Source organism: Podarcis vaucheri (genome assembly GCF_965113315.1).
Source record: "Podarcis vaucheri genome assembly, chromosome: 13".
Taxonomy (NCBI): domain Eukaryota; kingdom Metazoa; phylum Chordata; class Lepidosauria; order Squamata; family Lacertidae; genus Podarcis; species Podarcis vaucheri.
Window position 1 is genome coordinate 29,536,104 of NC_138751.1, and position 17,688 is coordinate 29,553,791.

General features: G+C 45.3%; 2 protein-coding genes and 1 long non-coding RNA gene across 11 annotated transcripts in view; 2 read left to right on the plus strand and 1 right to left on the minus strand.

The window, feature by feature from the left end:
- The window catches only part of GRB7 (growth factor receptor bound protein 7), a 76,912-nt gene extending 74,614 nt beyond the window's left edge, over positions 1-2,298 (plus strand). For all 9 annotated transcript variants that reach the window (XM_082197265.1, XM_082197264.1, XM_082197259.1 and 6 more), the window contains one exon: positions 628-2,298. In XM_082197265.1, the coding sequence (XP_082053391.1) occupies positions 628-774 (147 nt within the window). In that variant the 3' untranslated portion in view covers positions 775-2,298. The remainder of the gene's footprint in view (positions 1-627) is intronic.
- Positions 1,844-10,082, minus strand: LOC309517851. The gene is made up of 2 exons (XR_014213274.1): positions 9,868-10,082; positions 1,844-1,949 (listed from the first exon to the last, which is right to left on the minus strand). It is a non-coding gene; the product is annotated as an uncharacterized lncRNA (long non-coding RNA).
- Positions 2,614-13,608, plus strand: LOC309517814 (retinol dehydrogenase 8-like). Its single transcript, XM_082197384.1, has 6 exons — positions 2,614-3,191; positions 5,207-5,368; positions 8,088-8,267; positions 10,092-10,185; positions 11,271-11,454; positions 13,245-13,608. The coding sequence occupies exons 1-6, from the start codon at positions 3,095-3,097 to the stop codon at positions 13,482-13,484; spliced, it is 957 nt and encodes a 318-aa protein (XP_082053510.1). The 5' UTR covers positions 2,614-3,094; the 3' UTR covers positions 13,485-13,608.
- The last annotated feature ends 4,080 nt before the right edge of the window (positions 13,609-17,688 follow it).

Consider the following 17,688-nt stretch of genomic DNA (forward strand, 5'->3'; position numbering starts at 1 on the left):
AATTACAGGTAGGTAGCCGTGTTGGTCTGCCGTAGTCGAAACAAAACACTTCTGCATGCACACAAAAGCTTAGTTGGTTTCTAAGGTGCTACTGAAAGGATTTTTTTTATTTTGTTCAGCATAGTATAAGGCAGGAAAGACATCTCGGCAGTACCCCTTCCTGCCAGCAGTGGGTGAACAGTCACCCAGTCAGGAATCCTTTGGAGACCTGCACCTTTTCCAGCACTTTTGTTTTCCAAGCCAGCCTGGACCCTAATACTAGTTGTGGAGAGCGGGGGTGGGTGGGGGGTGGAACATGGCCCTGGCTTGCAGCACAGTTACTACTACTTTGTGTGCTTCCGAAAACTGAGCCTGGACTCCACTGCAGGCTTGCTTTACTCCAGGGGTAGTCAACCTTTTTATACCTACCGCTCATTAATGCATCTTTCTTGATGGTAAAATTTCCTTACTGCCCACCAGTGCTCAGTGGAAGGAGGATTCAGCTTGTTCCATAGAACCCCCTACCGCCCACCTAGAATCCTGAAAAGCCCACTACTGGGCGGTAGGGACCAGGTTGACAAACCCTGCTTTATTTTCTTCTGCGCCTTCCCCTCTTGCCGGCGGCTCACTGTCTTTTATGGGTTTCAGAGCGAGGAAGACGGACACCTCTACTACACCATGGACGACGGCCAGACTCGCTTTGCTGACTTGATCCAGCTGGTGGAATTCCACCAGATCAACCGCGGCATCTTGCCTTGCAAGCTTAAGCACTACTGCACAAGCGTCGCCTTATGATAGGCTGTCTTCCCAAGCGGCCTTTCCCTGTGCCCCACAGATTGGCCACAGCCGGTGACAGGGAGAGGGAGTCTGGGGAGCAGGTCTTTTTTTGAACTCTGTACACCGGGATCGACTCCGAACTTTGAATTGCTCCTTAATAAACTTCAGCTGCTGCAAGCGACCCGATTCGAACCTTCCCATTCCACCACCACACCGTCATCGAAAGCCTCCGGATTTTGAGCAGACTCAAGGATGGATTCGAGGTCACGGCAATTGCACTTCACTTCTTAAGAGAACACGGCTCTGTCAGCGGGCGGCTTCTGCCTTGAAAGGGAACGGGTGTCCGCCTGACCGCTGAGTGTCCCGCTCCACTACGGGGCTTTGTGTACATCTCTGATCCAGGGCTTGTTTTGGTACCGCACGCAAGAGATTTTGCTGCTACTTCAGTCCTCCTGCCTCCTAATGTGTTCTCCTTTTCTGGGAGTTGCCTTTCAGGCTTGTTGTGGGTTTTGCATCGCTTCGAAAACCTGTTTGACCGGAGGCAACAGCAGGGGACAAAAGAAATATTGGATGCACACGCCACGGGAAAAGCGATGCCTCTTGCACGCTAACTTCCAGCTCTCTTTTAACAACAGCGACAGAGGTTTGCCTGCCTCCAGCACTAGATTTTCTGGGAGCTCCCACACCTTTGTTAGGAAAATTTTCTCTTCTTTTTCTCTGGTGCTTGGCATCACAGTTTATTTAAAGCGGCAGTCTCCTCTTGGGATGCGGGGCCCATGGGCAGAAGGCTGGTGGAGAGTCAGGAGGGAATCCGGCGACAGTAGCTGAAGATGAAAAGGAAAAAGACCCTGAGATTAGAGTTTTATGTGCTACCAACTGAGCTGTTCCCCCCCCCTCCAGCTGTTGTCCAGGCAAAACCAAGCCTGCACTGGAACTTTTTATAGCTCTACCAGATTAGAAGAGGCACAGAGGATGGGTGGGTGGGTTATTGGCATTGCCCTGGAGGCTATCCTTTCCCAGGGATCTCTTCAGTCTGCAGTCCCAAGTGTTTTTCCACACAGAAAAGCAGAGGAACACAGATTTGAAGTTGCTTGGTTCTAGTCCTAGCTGCTCCCCCCACTCGAACACACAGGGATATTCCTTTCAGCACTCTCTCCGGACACCCAATTCTGAATACATTTAAACCCAAAGATCTCGCCACACACACACACACCCCGCCAGCATTCTTATTGGATATTTGGTGCAATATGGCCAATAGCACTGTGCTATAATCCCCGGCTCTCATCCTCTCAAGCTGCTGGGTTTTGTCGTGAGTTGGCTTGTGCTATTGCATCTAAGCATCACAGGCAAGGAATCGAGGTAGGAATAATTGGTTTTCTCACCTTACATGAAAGGGTTTTTTAAAAACACCCTGGGATGGGGAGGAGGAGAAGCAGGAAGGCTCTGCCACTAATGTCGTGCAAATCTATAAGGCCAGTATCTACTGTGATGAGTTGTGTATATATATATAAGTGATGATAATAAATTGTATTTTTTTTCATACATTTGCTTTGATTTTGTACACAAGATCAGTTGTGAGAAAAGAACAAGCTAAGAACAGCCAATTAAATGAATAGCAGAGATCACCCTGTAAAGAATCAACAGATTATTTTATCTCTTTATTTATCTAAGACACACAAAACTTCTTACTCATAAATAAAAGTTTATGTTTGATAACCTCTTGTTTCCCTATCCTTAACAGCCCTTGAGGCAGGAATGAGCGTGAAGCCAACGCCGGGCTTCCTCCGTTTTTGTTACTGATATATCAGTTTCGCCTCTCGGTGCTACTCTTTGGGCCTCTCTAGATACTGAATCACCCAGATACCATCACATAAAAAAAAGAGAGAGACTGCGTCAGAAAGGAGTGTCACTGTTGATTTCCTCCAGCCCAGCACCATGGCATTGGTTACACTTGAAATTTCGATATGGGGATACTAAAAGCAAAGCATGCTGGGTGATGCTTCTCGCAAGGCACTCTGGGCAATGTCATTTCCCTGTTCGCATACCGTGTGCCAAGTCTCGTGGTTTTGTTTGTGCATCACGAGTGGTCGGGCCTGGAAGTGATTAGGCAGGATTTGCCATGCAAATCCATTTGGGATTTAGCAATGGCCAGGAGATTAAGGCCTTGGGAGTTGGCCAATTAGCTGTCCTTTTTTAAGATCCTTGAAGAGGGACCCACTGGGGAAGATGTGAGGGCAAATCGCAGAGCTACCAGAAGCCCACAGCCTTCTCTATAGGAGTCAGAGAAGCCACTGCCTGGTCTCTGGAGGCTACGTCTGTCTCCTCAGCACAAGCCACCATGGCTCCCAAAGTTGTATTGATAACGGGATGCTCATCCGGGATTGGGCTGGCATTGGCTGTGAAACTAGCACAGGACAAGCAGAGGAGGTTCAAAGGTGAGCTTCTTTAAACAGTGTTTTGTGAAACAACATTTTTTAAAAAAATGTGTACAATATAATTGATTTTTTTCTCTCTGCATAGTTTCCTTTTAATCTGATGCAGCTACACAAAATGACATGATCAGGTTGTTTGCCCTTCCAATTTCTTTCCTGTTGGATTCGCTTCTAAGTTTCCAGCATTTAGCATGGATGGTGGTGGTGTAGAGAGCCCTTTGCTAGCCTGGATGAGGGTATTCAGGGCACCTATCTTATCTTCAACTTCTTACCCTCCCTTCACCATGACGTCCCAGGGTGGGTAAGAACAGAACAATTACGCAATTTGAAAGCAAATACTTAATGCAACACCAAAACGACAATTTAAAATAGAGCGAAAAGGTAAATTCGAAATTAAATGCATAATTCTGTTTAATTATTTATACCCATAGTTTCCAGCATGTTGATCCAATGAACTTGCCATGGATATAAGAAATAGTTACCTGAAGTTAGTAACATGCCCTGTACCCCTGAGGCAGGACCATCTCTTAACATCCTGTTTAGGGAAGTTTTTAATGTTTGGTGTTTTATCGTGTTTTTAATATTCTGTTGGGAGCTGCCCAGAGTGGCTGGGGAAACTCAGCCAAATGGGTGGGATATAAATAATATATTATTATTATTATTATTATTATTATTATTATTATTATTATTATGACTGCACAGTGCTGAGCTTCCAACTCTGGTTTTGAGTGTTTCCTAGAATGAGTGTGTTATCAAACAAATGCAGGGATCATTAGTAGTCTGGCTGCGAGCTTTTAAATTAGCTTCTGATTGTATTGTAGTAGCTTTTAAATTTGATTCTGGTGATGCATCACCTTACAGCTGCTAAAGAATTGAAATCTGTCGATTTTGTCTACTGCCTTCTATTCTCTAGCTCCAGTTTTAATTGGAAACTCAGACTTAAACTACATCTAAAAAACACACACACCGAACCTCTGGTGTTTTCCTGTTCAGCCATTTTGAAAACCTGCACTTCCAGGATTGAAATTTGGAACTGTGGTTTAGGGTTGCCAACTTGAACACCAGGAAAAGGGGGGGATGGGGACAAGCCTGCCATTGTGCCCTTAAGAGCAGCACGATACACTGAAATTAGCAGGTGAACTATATCATAACATAGAAATAAACATTATCCATCAGTTGAAGGCTTTAGGCCACACTGTTGCTGCTGCTGCTGCTGCTGCTGCTAATAATAATAATAATAATAATAATAATAATAATAATAATAATAATAATTTATTTATACCCCGCCCATCTGGCGGAGTTTTCCCAGCCACTCTGGGTGGCTCCCAATCAAGTGTTAAAAACAATACAGCATTAAATATTAAAAACTTCCCTAAACAGGGCTGCCTTCAGATGTCTTTTAAAGCTAAGATAGCTGCTTATTTCCTTGACATCTGGTGGGAGGATGTTCCAAAGGGCGGACGCCACTACCAAGAAGGCCCTCTGTCTGGTTCCCTGTAACTTCGCAATGAGGGAACCGCCAGAAGGCCCTTGACGCTGGACCTCAGTGTCTGGGCTGAACGATGGGGGTGGAGACTCTCCTTCAGGTATACAGGACTGAGGCCATTTAGGGCTTTAAAGGTCAGCACCAACACTCTGAATTGTGCTCAGAAACATATTGGGAACCAATGTAGGTCTTTCAGGACCGGTGTTATGTGGTCTCGGCGGCCGCTCCCAGTCACCAGTCCAGCTGCCGCATTCTGGATTAATTGCAGTTTTCGGGTCACCTTCAAAGGTAGCCCCATGTAGAGCACATTGCAGTAGTCCAAGTGGGAGATAACTGGAGCACAGCTCCTGCAGACAGTTTAAAAGTTGGCAACTTAGGTTGGGTACTTTGGAAATTAAAAAAAATTCCTTTATAGCCCCAGCTATGAGGGTTTGACAATTTGGGCAAGGTGGAATGTAAAAGCTTTGGTCTCAAAGTCGGAGTGGAACTGAGGATGGTTTGGGACTGAGTGACGAAAGCTCCTGTGTTCCAGTGATTGCCACAATGAGGAATGTGGCCAAGAAGGAGAAGCTGGAAACCGCTGCAGGGGCTGCTCTCAACAAGACGCTAGAGATCAAACAGCTGGACGTCTGCGACGAGAAATCCATCCGCAGCTGCGTCAACAGCATCCCCCAACGGCATATTGACATCCTCAGTGAGTATCCAAAAGGTTTGCTGCATTATCTGTCACCCGGAGTAAGGATTGTGTTAGAAGGAGGTGCGCAGTGAATCAGAACCCCTGCCCCACCAAAAATAAGCGTGGGCTCTCTCTTTTTCCTTTCTTTTTAACCCAGAAGGAATACTTGGGGTGAGGTAACAGCAATGGCAGTAAGATGATGGGGATGGAAGGACTTGCTTGGGACTTCCCTAGATGTTTACACTGTGCACGTGTATGCTAATTCCTACCCACACCCAGTGGTGGGCCTACATTTTTGGGGCCCCAAAGCTTGAACGGTTATGGGGCCCCTTCACAACCAGCAACGAAGTCTGGGTAACCACTGTTATGTTATCTTCTTCAAAGGGTTTGTTCCGCGACACATCACCACGAATTCTCCATGAGTTTGCGTTTTTGGTATCCGCTTATGAACTCATTTTTGTTCCTCTAGGATTTTGACCACTTTTTAAAAAGTGGTGGTGGAGAATACATTAGCCACAGCAGAACAGCCAACTTACCGCAACACTCCGCATTGACATCATTTGTGTTACTGACTCTCAAACTTTGAGATTGTTGAAATACATACGGCAAAACATTAGTCAATTTTTGTGAGACTCAAATTGGGTGACTCAGTTTGGGTCTACTAATTTGGGACTTGGGGACTCAAGTCATTTCTGGGGGCCCTGAGAGATCCACAAGATTCCAGATTGGTTCCTAGTAGAGCCTCTCGCAAGTCTGGGACTGTGATTAAAGAAAAAGAAGAAGACATTGCATGTCAGATTATTGTGATCTGTGTAGGTCAAGAATGTTAACCAGAGATGGGTGGCAGTAGGGATAAATAGAGTAGTGTAGAGGAGATTGTCCTCTGAAAAATTATGGAACAATGGGGTCCAATGTGACCATTTTGCCTACACTCCTTAGTCCCATATCGTGCTGTGCCAATCTAAAGCCTTCCGGATTGGATTAGGAATTTACTAGAACAACACTCAAGCCAAGGGTTGCTTAGGTCCTTGGCAAAAGATCACAGTTGTGCAGGGTAATAATGCTCACTCTCTGTGGGTAGAAACAGACATTCAGAAACCACACAGTAGCTGCTTAAAAATTTGCAGTAAGGTGGTGTGCATGTGCAGTTATCACTTGAGACTGAAGAATCAAGGAGTGATTCTCGTGACTGGACAGGTCAAACAACCCCCAGCAGAATGCTCATTTTACCAGATGCAATGTCATCTTTGCTACTGCTGTTCCCCACCTCACCCCAAATAAAACCTCGGCATTCCAGAAATGGAAAGGCAATTCTGGAATCTTGTCTGGTGGGATAGAGTGTGGGTGAAGAGGCAGATGAAGGTGATAGACTATATGGGACTGGCTGAAATGACCGGCAGAATCCGTGACCAGGGGAAAGAGGCGGCGGATGAAGATTGGAAGAAATTTAAAATTTATCTTAAGAAATATTGTAAAATTAATGAATGCTAAAATGTCGAGGTTTTAAGGGAAAAAGTGGATTACAGCTGTAAAATATTAAGTAAAAGAAAAGAATGACAAAATTTGATAAAACCAAGTGTTAGGATTTGCTGAAATAATTTTGGAAAATGGGATGTAGAAAGGGGAGGTATGGGGAAGTCGGCGAAGTAAGGTTTAAGAAAAAGGGATATGAAATTATACATGTTTGTTTGTGTGCTTGTCTGTTTGTACTGTGTATTGTTTGTGTTAATAAAAACTGTGAAAAACCAATAAAATTTTTATTTAAAAAAAATAGAGTGTGGGTGAAGAAAGGGTTAACCATTCCCCTGCCCCCCTGAAGCTACCCTGCTCCCCCTCACGTTTCTTTGGTGGAAAAGCAGCCAAATTTCCCAGAAAAGTGTGCCCGCACCCTTAGGTAGAGAGAGGTAACTGAATTTAGGTATCATAAAAGGCCAGTAAATGGTTAGCTGTTACATTTTTATTAGCATGGTAAGTTACTTGCATGGCCCTGATGGGATTTTCCACCTCAGCTGTCCAAAAATAACTTGAGCAGTTTTAGGTATTCTGCACAGTGACTTGGGGAGGCGGAGGGGAGCAGCACCACTTTCTGATTGCCTCAGGCAACAAAATGTCTTGAGTGGCCATTCCCAGACATGCGGCTGACAACAAACACACAGCTCTGGCCTAATGTGAGCCAGTGTGGTGTAGTGGTTAAGAGCAGTAGATTCAGAATCTGGTGAACGAGGTTCGCTTCCCCGCTCCTCCACATGCAGCTGCTGGGTGACCTTGGGCCAGTCACACTCCTCTGAAGTCTCTCAGCCTCACTCACTTCACAGTGTTTGTTGTGGGTGAGGAAGGGAAAGGAGATTGTTAGCCGCTTTGAGACTCCTTAGGGTAGTGATAAAGCGGGATATCAAATCCAAACTCTTCTTCTTCTCTTCTAATATCTTGTGAAATGCCAACTGGATTACCTGTCTGTATCTCCACAGTTACACACTTGTAGTTTAATGTGGCAATCATCAAGTCGTCAGTGTGAAGCAGTTCTCAGTTTCCCCAAGAGTCTGAGAACATGGGAAGGGGCTGGAATGGGGTAACATTGGCTCTACCATTGGGCTAGAGTGGGAATGGGGAAACGGCAGCCCTTCAAATGTTGCTGGACTCCAACTCCCTCAGCCCCAGTTTGTTTCCAATGTTCCCTTCCTCTCACTGAACACCAAGGGTGGGGCTCACAATAAGATCTTTTGTCTGCCTGTTGCAGTCAACAACGCTGGCATAGGTCTTATTGGTCCCATCGAGTGCCAGACCATTGAAGAGATGAAGGCCATCATGGAGACCAACTTCTTTGGCGTGGTGAGGATGATTAAGGAGGTCCTCCCTGACATGAAGAAAAGGCGGAGTGGCCACATTGTGGTCATCAGCAGTGTCATGGGTTTGCAAGGTAAGGTTGTTGTTTTCTTGGCTAGGTCTTCATTCACACAAGCTTTTTTCAGCCTTGTTCGCAAGCCCAGATTTTAAGAAGCAATTTCCTTTCTGTGTGGATAGTGCATTATGCAGCTTAGCCCACCAGGTGGCACTGAGCTGATTTGCATCTGGGTGAAGTCAGGAGTTCCCTGTGTCTGTTTTCTTCCTATGAAGAAAGACAATAAGGTATTTTTTTGCCAAATTTCTGACTGGTGCATCTTCCTCTAAGTCTTCCATGTCACCTGCTTCCTGTGACTCAACCTCTATGCCTTCCTTACTTATTTGTAAGTAAGCTCTTTATACGCTGCCCTCTCAATTAAATACCATTAATATATTTAAAAGAAGACGCAATACAGGATAACTATTACAATGGCTGGCTACTGCATTCATAAGAACATTGCCTACTAAGCTAAATCAGCCAAAGGGTACATATAGGCACTTTCCCATCTCTTGGGAAACACACAAACAGCAAAACATGATGGCCATGGTTGTTTGTCACCAGTATCTGATGTTTTGAGGGAGGCCACCTCCAGAGACATTTTCATGAAGGATAAGGCTCTGTTCTGCTTCCACGGTCGGAGGCAATATATCTCTGAATGCCAGAGACTGAGAATCACTGGTGAGGAGAGGGTAGCTGGGTGGGTCTTTCCTCGGAGGCAGTGGACTCTTGTGATGTTCTCTGAACAGAGGCTCCCTTTAGATTAGGATCAATAGCCACTGACAGACCTAGCCTCTTAATAAATCATCTAGATCCGGCTTCCTCAACCTCAGCCGTCCAGATGTTTTGAGACTACAATTGCTATCATCCCTAACCACTGGTTCTGCTAGCTAGGGATCATGGGAGTTGTAGGCCAAAAACATCTGGAGGGCTGAGTTTGAGGAAGCCTAATCTAGATCTTTTTCTTAGCAAGCTAAGGCTTTGTTTGCACATGTGCAGCAGAATGAGGTGGGTAAATCCCAAGGGGGCAGAAGGACAGACTCAAATTTCGAATATTTTCTCATCTAAAATAAAAACCAGAAACAAAAGCAAAACCCCCCTGCAAGTAAATAGCTAGCACATATGGGGAATTTTTATTCCAGCCCATTTTGCCATGCCAGTTTTCACTTGCAGGGAGGAGTGTCAGAGAGAGAGAAACCTTCAAAATGTGGCTTATTCACTTGCTGTCTGGAGTGCCAAACACTTTAGCTGCACATAAACTCCATGTGAAAGTAGCAAAAAAGGATCAGGGTGGCTGGTGTAGGGGACTTTTAAGCAGATAACAGGTCTTTTTTTTTCTTGTTTAAGTTAAGATTTTATAGTACAGTGTTACCTTGGGTTAAGAACTTAATTCGTTCTGGAGGTCCGTTCTTAACCTGAAACTGTTCTTAACCTGAGGTACCACTTGTGCTAATGGGGCCTCCCGCTGCCGCTGTGCCACCAGCGCGCGATTTCTGTTCTCATCCTGAGGTAAAGTTCTTAACCTGAGGTACTATTTCTGGGTTAGCAGATTCTGTAACCTGAAGTGTCTGTAACCAGAGGTACCACTGTACTCTGTATAGTACGCATGCCCCCTCTCTCTGTGTGTACACACACACACACACACACACACACACACACACACACACCCCTCCATTGTAACTTGTGTAACTGTCATTTTATATTGAAATGTTGCCTGAAAGTTGTCAAAGCCAGCGGCTCATACAATAAATCTGATGCCTGAATAAACGAGGACATAATTAATTTTGTTTCACTTGGCCATCAGAATGGTCTACCTGCAGGATTTGTCCATGTCCAGCCTCTTACTAATCTCTTCTTTTTCAGGCATCGTGTTCAATGACATCTACACAGCTTCCAAATTTGCCATTGAGGGCTTCTGCGAAAGCCTTATCATCCAGGCGCTCAAGTTCAATATCTTGTGAGTGGCTAATCAGCAAGTGATGCTTTTAGACCCCTTCTCCTCCCCTGCCATGACTATACAGTTAGGGTTGCCTTCTTTTGCATTTCTGGCAAGTCTCCTTTGGTTTCGACAGCTGCAAAAGCGGAAGGAGTTCAACAGGGGTAGCTTTTTCTGGTTGAAAGAGTCTAGTGAACGGAAGAGCTTCACTCCATGAATTTCTGGCAGGGGGGAAAAGTGGTCACTTTAAATAATGGGGAATAGTTCACAGGATAAAACAGCTGGTGGTCAGACGAAATTTACTCTGATCAGATCAGAGTTAGCATCTCCCTTTGGGTAGTTTAGCTCTTCAGGAGGTGTAAGTGGGGAAACAGGGAGAATTCAAGTTGATTTAGTGCTCATTTGTCTCAAAGGGTGACAACCTCACCACACATTTAAAGCAGTACTATACCACTTTAAGCATTCATGGCTTCCCACCCCCAAAGAATTCTGGGAACTGTAGTTTATTAAGTGCGCTGAGAATTGTTGGGAGATCCCTATTTCCCTCATGAAACTGTAATTCTATTAATTCTGTGGGGGTTCCCTTTGGACTCTCTTCCCTTCCCTTCCCTTCCCTTCCCTTCCCTTCCCTTCCCTTCCCTTTTGCTAGCAGGCCATGTTGAATCCAGCCAGCTTTTTTAAGAATCACAAATGGGAACTAAGGCATGTGGAGGGGGGGGGGCTACATAAATAAAGGATTTTGAACAGTGTATATTTAGGGTTGGCATTCTCCCCCCCCCCCCAATATAGCTTCCAAATTAGCCGCTTTTTCAGTCATGGTTCGCTACAGTCATACCCAGAATAGACAGGGTGACTGAGGTTAGTCATCTGTATTGATCTGAATGGGCTTACTCTGCGTATGACTTAGTTGGATCGAGCTCAGCCGTTTCTCACTGCCACTTCCACTCCCTCCAACAATTGCTCATAACCCGACTTGGCCTCTTCTGTGCCTCTGGAACGTGGTGACTCCCTTCCTCACAGCCGAAATGAAGGGAGGACCCCACAAGCACCAGAAAAGAATGCCTGGCTTAATGATGAACCTTACATATTGTGTGCTTGGCTTGTAGTGTCAGTTTGATAGAGCCTGGCCCAGTCGTGACCGAGTTTGAGATGAAGGTCTATGAAGACGCAGAAAAAGCTGACTACTCCCAGACGGATACCGAGACGGCAGAAATATTCACCAATGTCTACCTGAAAAATTCCAAGGCCATCTTCTCCAGTTTGGGCCAGACCCCTGAAGATGTAGCTGAGGTGGGGGGGGGAAAACTAATGTCTTCTTTATGTGTGACAAGGGCTGCCATTATTATTATTATTATTATTATTATTATTATTATTATCATTTGCAGGAATTTCTATGCTGCTCAACACACAAAATTCCAGATCACCGCACATTATAGGATTGGAAAGCACTTGTAGGACCAAGCATAGGGGGGAAACAGCACAGCATCTTCAGTAGAATGGACAACCTGCCTGGTTCACACCACAGGCAAAGTCTGTGAGAATATAAAAGCTTTAAGCCCATGTCTAAAGCAATCATTCTGAAGCTTGGGCCCCCCCCCGACATTGTTAGACTACAACTCCCATAGCTCCTGACCACTGGTCCTGCTAGCTAGGGATGATGGGAGTTGTAGTTGTTAGGCTATCCCTGTCCAGGTAGGGGTGCCACTGAGGCCACCCGAGCCTCAAGCAGCAGCAGTGCATCCAAAATTACCCCCAAACTGCATACGCGCTCCTTCAGAAGGAATGTAACCCCATTGAAAGCAGGCAGCCTCCCATCCAACTGGTTAGATGCAAATCTAATGTTGCTCAAGAATTCAAAGAAACAAAACAGCAACAATGCAGTATTGAATGCAACAGTCTGCCATCTTGATTCAAGTTGTATCCAAACACGGGTGGAAACCTGCTCCTTGATCACAGGAGCAATCTTGCAAAATTTGGTTAAGGTATCCGAACACATACAGAACAGACAAACAACTTTCCAAAATATATAGCGGATGTGGTCAACTGATTAATCGTAAGAGTTTTAGTAGGTTCCATTGATTAATCAACTAAGACTGGATCTACACTGACCTTTTTAATGTTATTAGAACGATATTAGATATATAGTTCTAAAACGTCACAGGGCATACTGGCAAATAAAAAATGCTCCTTACCTTGTTTTTCCCTGTAACAACAGAGTTTCTCTATTGCATGTTCCTGGTTGCTCAGCAGCTCTCTCTGGTGCTGGTGTCAAATAATAATAATAATAATAATAATAACAACAATAATAATAATAATAATAATAATAATAATAATAATAATAATAATAATAATAATAATTTCATTCCCCACCCATCTGGCTGGATTTCTCCAGCCACTCTGGGCAGCTCCCAACAGAATTGATGATGATGTTGATGATAATAATAATAATAATAATAATAATAATAATAATAATAATAATGTGATAAAACATCAGACATGAAAAGCTTCCCTAAACAGGGCTGCCTTCAAATATCTTCTAAAAGTTAGATAGTTGTTTATTTCCTTGACATCTGATGGGAGGGCATTCCACAGGGCAGGCACCACTACCGAGAAGGCCCTCTGCCTGGTTCCCTGTAACCTCACTTCTCACAGGGAGGGAACCGCCAGAAGGCCCTCGGAGCTGGACCTCAGTGTCTGGGCTAAACAATGGAGGTGGAGACGCTCCGTCAGGTATTAACATTACAAGCATTATGAAAATCATTCCTTAACGTTATAAACAATGAGTGTAGATCCGCCCTATGATTCCTTTAACCGAGTGAGTAGCCACAACCAGCAGCCACACACATCTAAAATTAGAGGCCTCCTTTTCTGGCACCTCAGATTTCAGCGATCTCTCAATAAATAGGCATCAGAAGAGCAAAATAAATCCTTGTGAGGCTGGGGGGTTGGGTTACCACTGTGAGGGAGGATGGGCTTTGGAGTGCAGCCACATCTGCAGAGCCACAGGTTTCCCAGCTCTGCCTTTGTGTGGATGTCCTCTGGCATTTATTTAGGTGGGTGTCCTGTGTTTCCCTCCACAGCACACCCTGAAGGTCATCACCACGGCCAAGCCGCCCTTCCGCCACCAGACCAACGCCATCTACACGCCCATGACGGCTCTCAAGCACGCCGACCCCACCGGGGCCTTGATGACCGACTCGTTCTACAAGATGGTCTTCAAATACGATACCCTCTTGCACGTCAGCCTGAAGGCCATTCGGCTGATCCGCTGGCAAGCCCAGAAAATGAGGCAAGGAGCCAGGCTGTTGGGCTTCAGATGAGGAGGCCCTTCAGAGGCTGGAGAGAGAGAGAGACTGGGGAACGGAAGATCCCAAAACAGATTCACTTCTCTTTTTACCAAACTTTCTGTTCGCACATTTGAAACACTTTAAAACTCTCAATTCTCACTACTTCTGACTAGGCTTTTTGTTTTTTGTAATTCACACCCTGGAGCCCTGCTTTGTGTCTATTTGCATGCTTTAACCCCTGTTCTCCCTTTGAATTGCCCCATAGATGAGGTTGAGAGGCCCCTGTTCATTTAGAAGCTGAGTAGGAGGAGGAGCAGCAGCCAGGAAGGCATGGCCCTGAGCAGTCCCAGGATAGCAAACCACTTGGAAATCTGTGAACTGGTCTCACCTTTTAGGACAAAGAGCAGCAGTGCAAAAAAAACCCCAAAACAAATAAAGGCTGAACTGTGCAATATGTTAAACACAAGTGGCTTGCAGCCACATGGGGGGATTAGAGAAATTAATCCCAGGCAAGTGGGGGGGGGGGGGATTGCCATCCAGATTCGAGGTTTAACCCTCCCCTCCCCTGGTGTGATTCTGACAAAAATCCTCTCTCCCCGCCCCCTCCTTGCTACAATTAGCAATAGCAACGAAAAAAGAGGTTTCCTTGCTGCTCTTTTTGTTTGTTTGTGGTATATGTGATAGCAGTAAAAAGAAGAAAAGAAATAGCCTACCCTGTGTGGACTGGAAAAGCATAATTCACACACCTCCCACAGATGTGAATTTTACCTTTATAGAGGAGGCTAGTTTCTACATGCGCTCGGGCATCCCTCTCTTACCTTCCTTGCTGGGAAGCAAGAGAGTTCAATGACACATTTCAGCCAGGCAAAAACACTCGAGGATGGCACAAAGAAGCAGGGCTGGTGAGGGGGTGTGGCCTAGGGAAGGGGCGTGGCCTGGGGAGAACACTGAGGGTCAGGTGCAGGGGTCTGGAGGCCTGCATTTGACCTTCCACAACCACTCATGCTTGGGAGGAACAGAAAGGTGGTTGGGGAGAGAAGGAAGGGACCACGGAGGTGCTGCAGGGAAAAACCAATTTATTACATCTCTGAAAGACATGCCCTCCAACATGAAAATAGGGGCCTCCCATTCCAAAATGGGATAATTTTACTATTTATACCCCACACATCTTACTGGGTTGCCCCAGCCACTCTGGGCAGCTTCCAACATACAGTGGTACCTCGGGTTAAGTACTTAATTCGTTCTGGAGGTCCTTTCTTAACCTGAAACTGTTCTTAACCTGAAGCACCACTTTAGCTCCTGCTGCTGCCGTGCCGCAGGAGCACAATTTCTGTTCTCATCCTGAGGCAAAGTTCTTAACCCGAGGTACTATTTCTGGGTTAGCGGAGTCTGTAACCTGAAGCGTATGTAACCTGAAGCATATGTGACCCGAGGTACCACTGTATATAAAAACATAATAAAACAGTAAACATTAAAAAAAACACCTTCCCTATTACAGGATTGCCTTCAGATGGCTCAGGGGTCAGATAATTCCATACCCTCCAACATTTCTCCAATGAAAATAGGGACATCCTAAGGAAAAGCGGGACATTCTGGGATCAAATCAGAAACCAGGATGGCTTCTCTAAATCAGGGACGTCCCTGGAAAATAGGGGCACTTGGAGGGTCTGCAAAAGAGTGAAGCCCCAAGTGATTGACTCTACCATCCAGAAGCAGCAATAACACAATCGGAAGGAGCTCCTTCCCTCTCCACCTCAACCTTTACAAGTTTTTGCCGCTGCAAACAGAAGATGCACCTGTGGCACAAATGGCCACTGACTATCTGTGTGCGCCCGCGTTTCGGGGCTGTCTCTCCCATCACTACCCCAAATGCTCTGGCTAGGATCCGCTGTGGTGTTGAGGCAGGGGATCCCTGTGTGTATGTGTGTACCCACCCAGATCCATCCCTTTTTGAGCTCACAGAGGCGCTTGGCACACACCTTGGCAGTTGGGAAGAAACCAGCCCAAGGAAAAGTCCGTTTGTGAATCCTGTGGAGAGCAGGGATGGGTAAATTTTGCTAATTTCAGATTCTCATGTTTTCCACTCTAAGGTTCAGTTCTCTCCTTTTTCCTCATCAGTTTATGATTTATAGGGAACTGAAACCAAAAGTGACAGATTCGTGTGTCCCTATCCACAGTACACTTTGGAAACACTCTGTTTTTTTCAATGGTACCACAGTGGGTAACTTCAGTCTCTGAAGAAGAAGAAGAGTTTGGATTTGATATCCTGCTTTATCACTACCCGAAGGAGCCTCAAAGCAGTTAACAATCTCCTTTTCCCTTCCTCCCCCACAACAAACACTCTGTGAGGTGAGTGGGGCTGAGAGACTTCAGAGAAGTGTGACTGGCCCAAGGTCACCCAGCAGCTGCATGTGGAGGAGCGGGGAAGCGAACCCCTTTCACCAGATTACGAGTCTACCACTCTTAACCATTGCACCACACTGGCTCTGGTCTTCAAGGTCTGATGGGAGGGCTCTTTAAATGGCCATATGACTTCCAACACACACTGGGCCATTAGGGCGAATGGGAGCCTGCCCCACCAACCTCAAGCCCATCCTCAGCCAGCCGGCTAGCCCTCCCTCCCCCCCGCCTGCCTTCTTACTTTCACCCAGTCAGGGATTGGCTCTTCCTGTCACCTGTTCTAGACCCACCTTCCGTTGGCCTCTCTGCCTTCCTACCTGCCAATTGCAATGGGCACCAGTCGTCACTGCCTTCTTCAAAATGTAGCAAGCCAACTGTCATCCTCCTGTCATTCTGCTGAGTGGGGCACTGGCCTTCTGCCCCAAAGTCTTACCTCATGGTACCACCCATTCTTTATCCTTTAGCATTTGAGAGTTCTGAATCAAGGTTTACTTTTTGGTTGTTTTCTGGTTGTTGTTGCTCCTAACAGTTTTTAAATCTCACACAAACACAATGCAAAACCATGGCAAGGCTGCCCTTGTGTGCTGCCCCTTTCTCCTCAATCTCTCTCCTTGCCCTCTTTCCCTAATCACCCTCAAACAGCCCTCAAAATATGTAATAGCAGAAGTTGAATAAAGATTCCTTTCTGGAAATAATAAAAAGGAACAATGTAAACTTACCAGTATGTTTCCAAGCACAATTCAAAGTGTTGGTGCTGACCTTTAAAGCCCTAAACAGCCTTCCCACTCTGGAAGAATGGCAGATGAAGGTGATAGACTATATGGGACTGGCTGAAATGACCGGCAGAATCCGCGACCAGGGGAAAGAGATGGCGGAGGAAGATGGGAAGAAATTTAAAATTTATCTTAAGAAATATTGTAAAATTAATGAATGCTAAAATGTTGAGGTTTTAGGGGGGAAAGGGGGATTACAGCTGTAAAAGATTAAGTAAAAGAATAGAATAAGGTGAAAATTTGATAAAACAAAGGGTTAGGATTTGCTGAAACAAATTTGGAAATTGGGATGTAGAAGGGGGAGGTATGGGGAAGTCGGTGAAGTAAGGTTTAAGAAAAAAGGATATGAAGCTATACATGTTTGTTTGTATGCTTGTCTGTTTGTGTTGTGTATTGTTTGTGTTTATAAAAACTGTGAAAAACCAATAAAAAATTCTATATATATATAAAAAAGCCCTAAACAGCCTTGGCCCAGTATACCTGAAGGAGCGTCTCCACCCCCATTGTTCAGCATGAACACTGAGGTCCAGCTCCGAGGGCCTTCTGGCAGTTTCTTAATTGTAAGAAGTAAAGTTACAGGGAACCAAGCAGAGGGCCTTCTCGGTGGTGGCACCCGCCCATCAGATGTCAAGGAAATAAAGAACTATACAACTTTTAGAAAACATCTGAAGGCAGCCCTGTATATGGGATTTTTTTATGTTTGACATTTAATTATGTATTTATATTTATTGGGGGGGCAGTCAGATGGGCAAGGTACAAATAAAATTATTATTATTATTCAGGAACAAACAAGTGCTTCTCCAGTTGGTATGCAGCAGTCTGAGTGAATTTCCATACACAATGCACACAGAGCAGCTGTAATAGTTTAGTGGTAACAAGAACCCTGGAAGTAGAAGGAAACCCCAGTGGTGGGTCATTGGGTACAGGAGGACTAGACTTCTGCAAGATAAATCAATTCTCCTGGAAACTCAAACCTGAGAACCTTTGCTTCTAGATTATCAGCTGCCCTGTTTGCTGATTATAATGTCTCTGTGTGTGAGAGAGATGACACCCAGCGGCCCATG

Bases quoted from the DNA above. Each gene is read 5' to 3' on its own strand.
- LOC309517814 (XM_082197384.1), top strand. From the start codon at position 3,095: ATGGCTCCCAAAGTTGTATTGATAACGGGATGCTCATCCGGGATTGGG. The intron at 3,192-5,206 runs GTGAGCTTCTTT...CCTGTGTTCCAG, and splicing joins CAAGCAGAGGAGGTTCAAAG to TGATTGCCACAATGAGGAAT. The intron at 11,455-13,244 runs GTGGGGGGGGGA...TTCCCTCCACAG, and splicing joins CCCCTGAAGATGTAGCTGAG to CACACCCTGAAGGTCATCAC.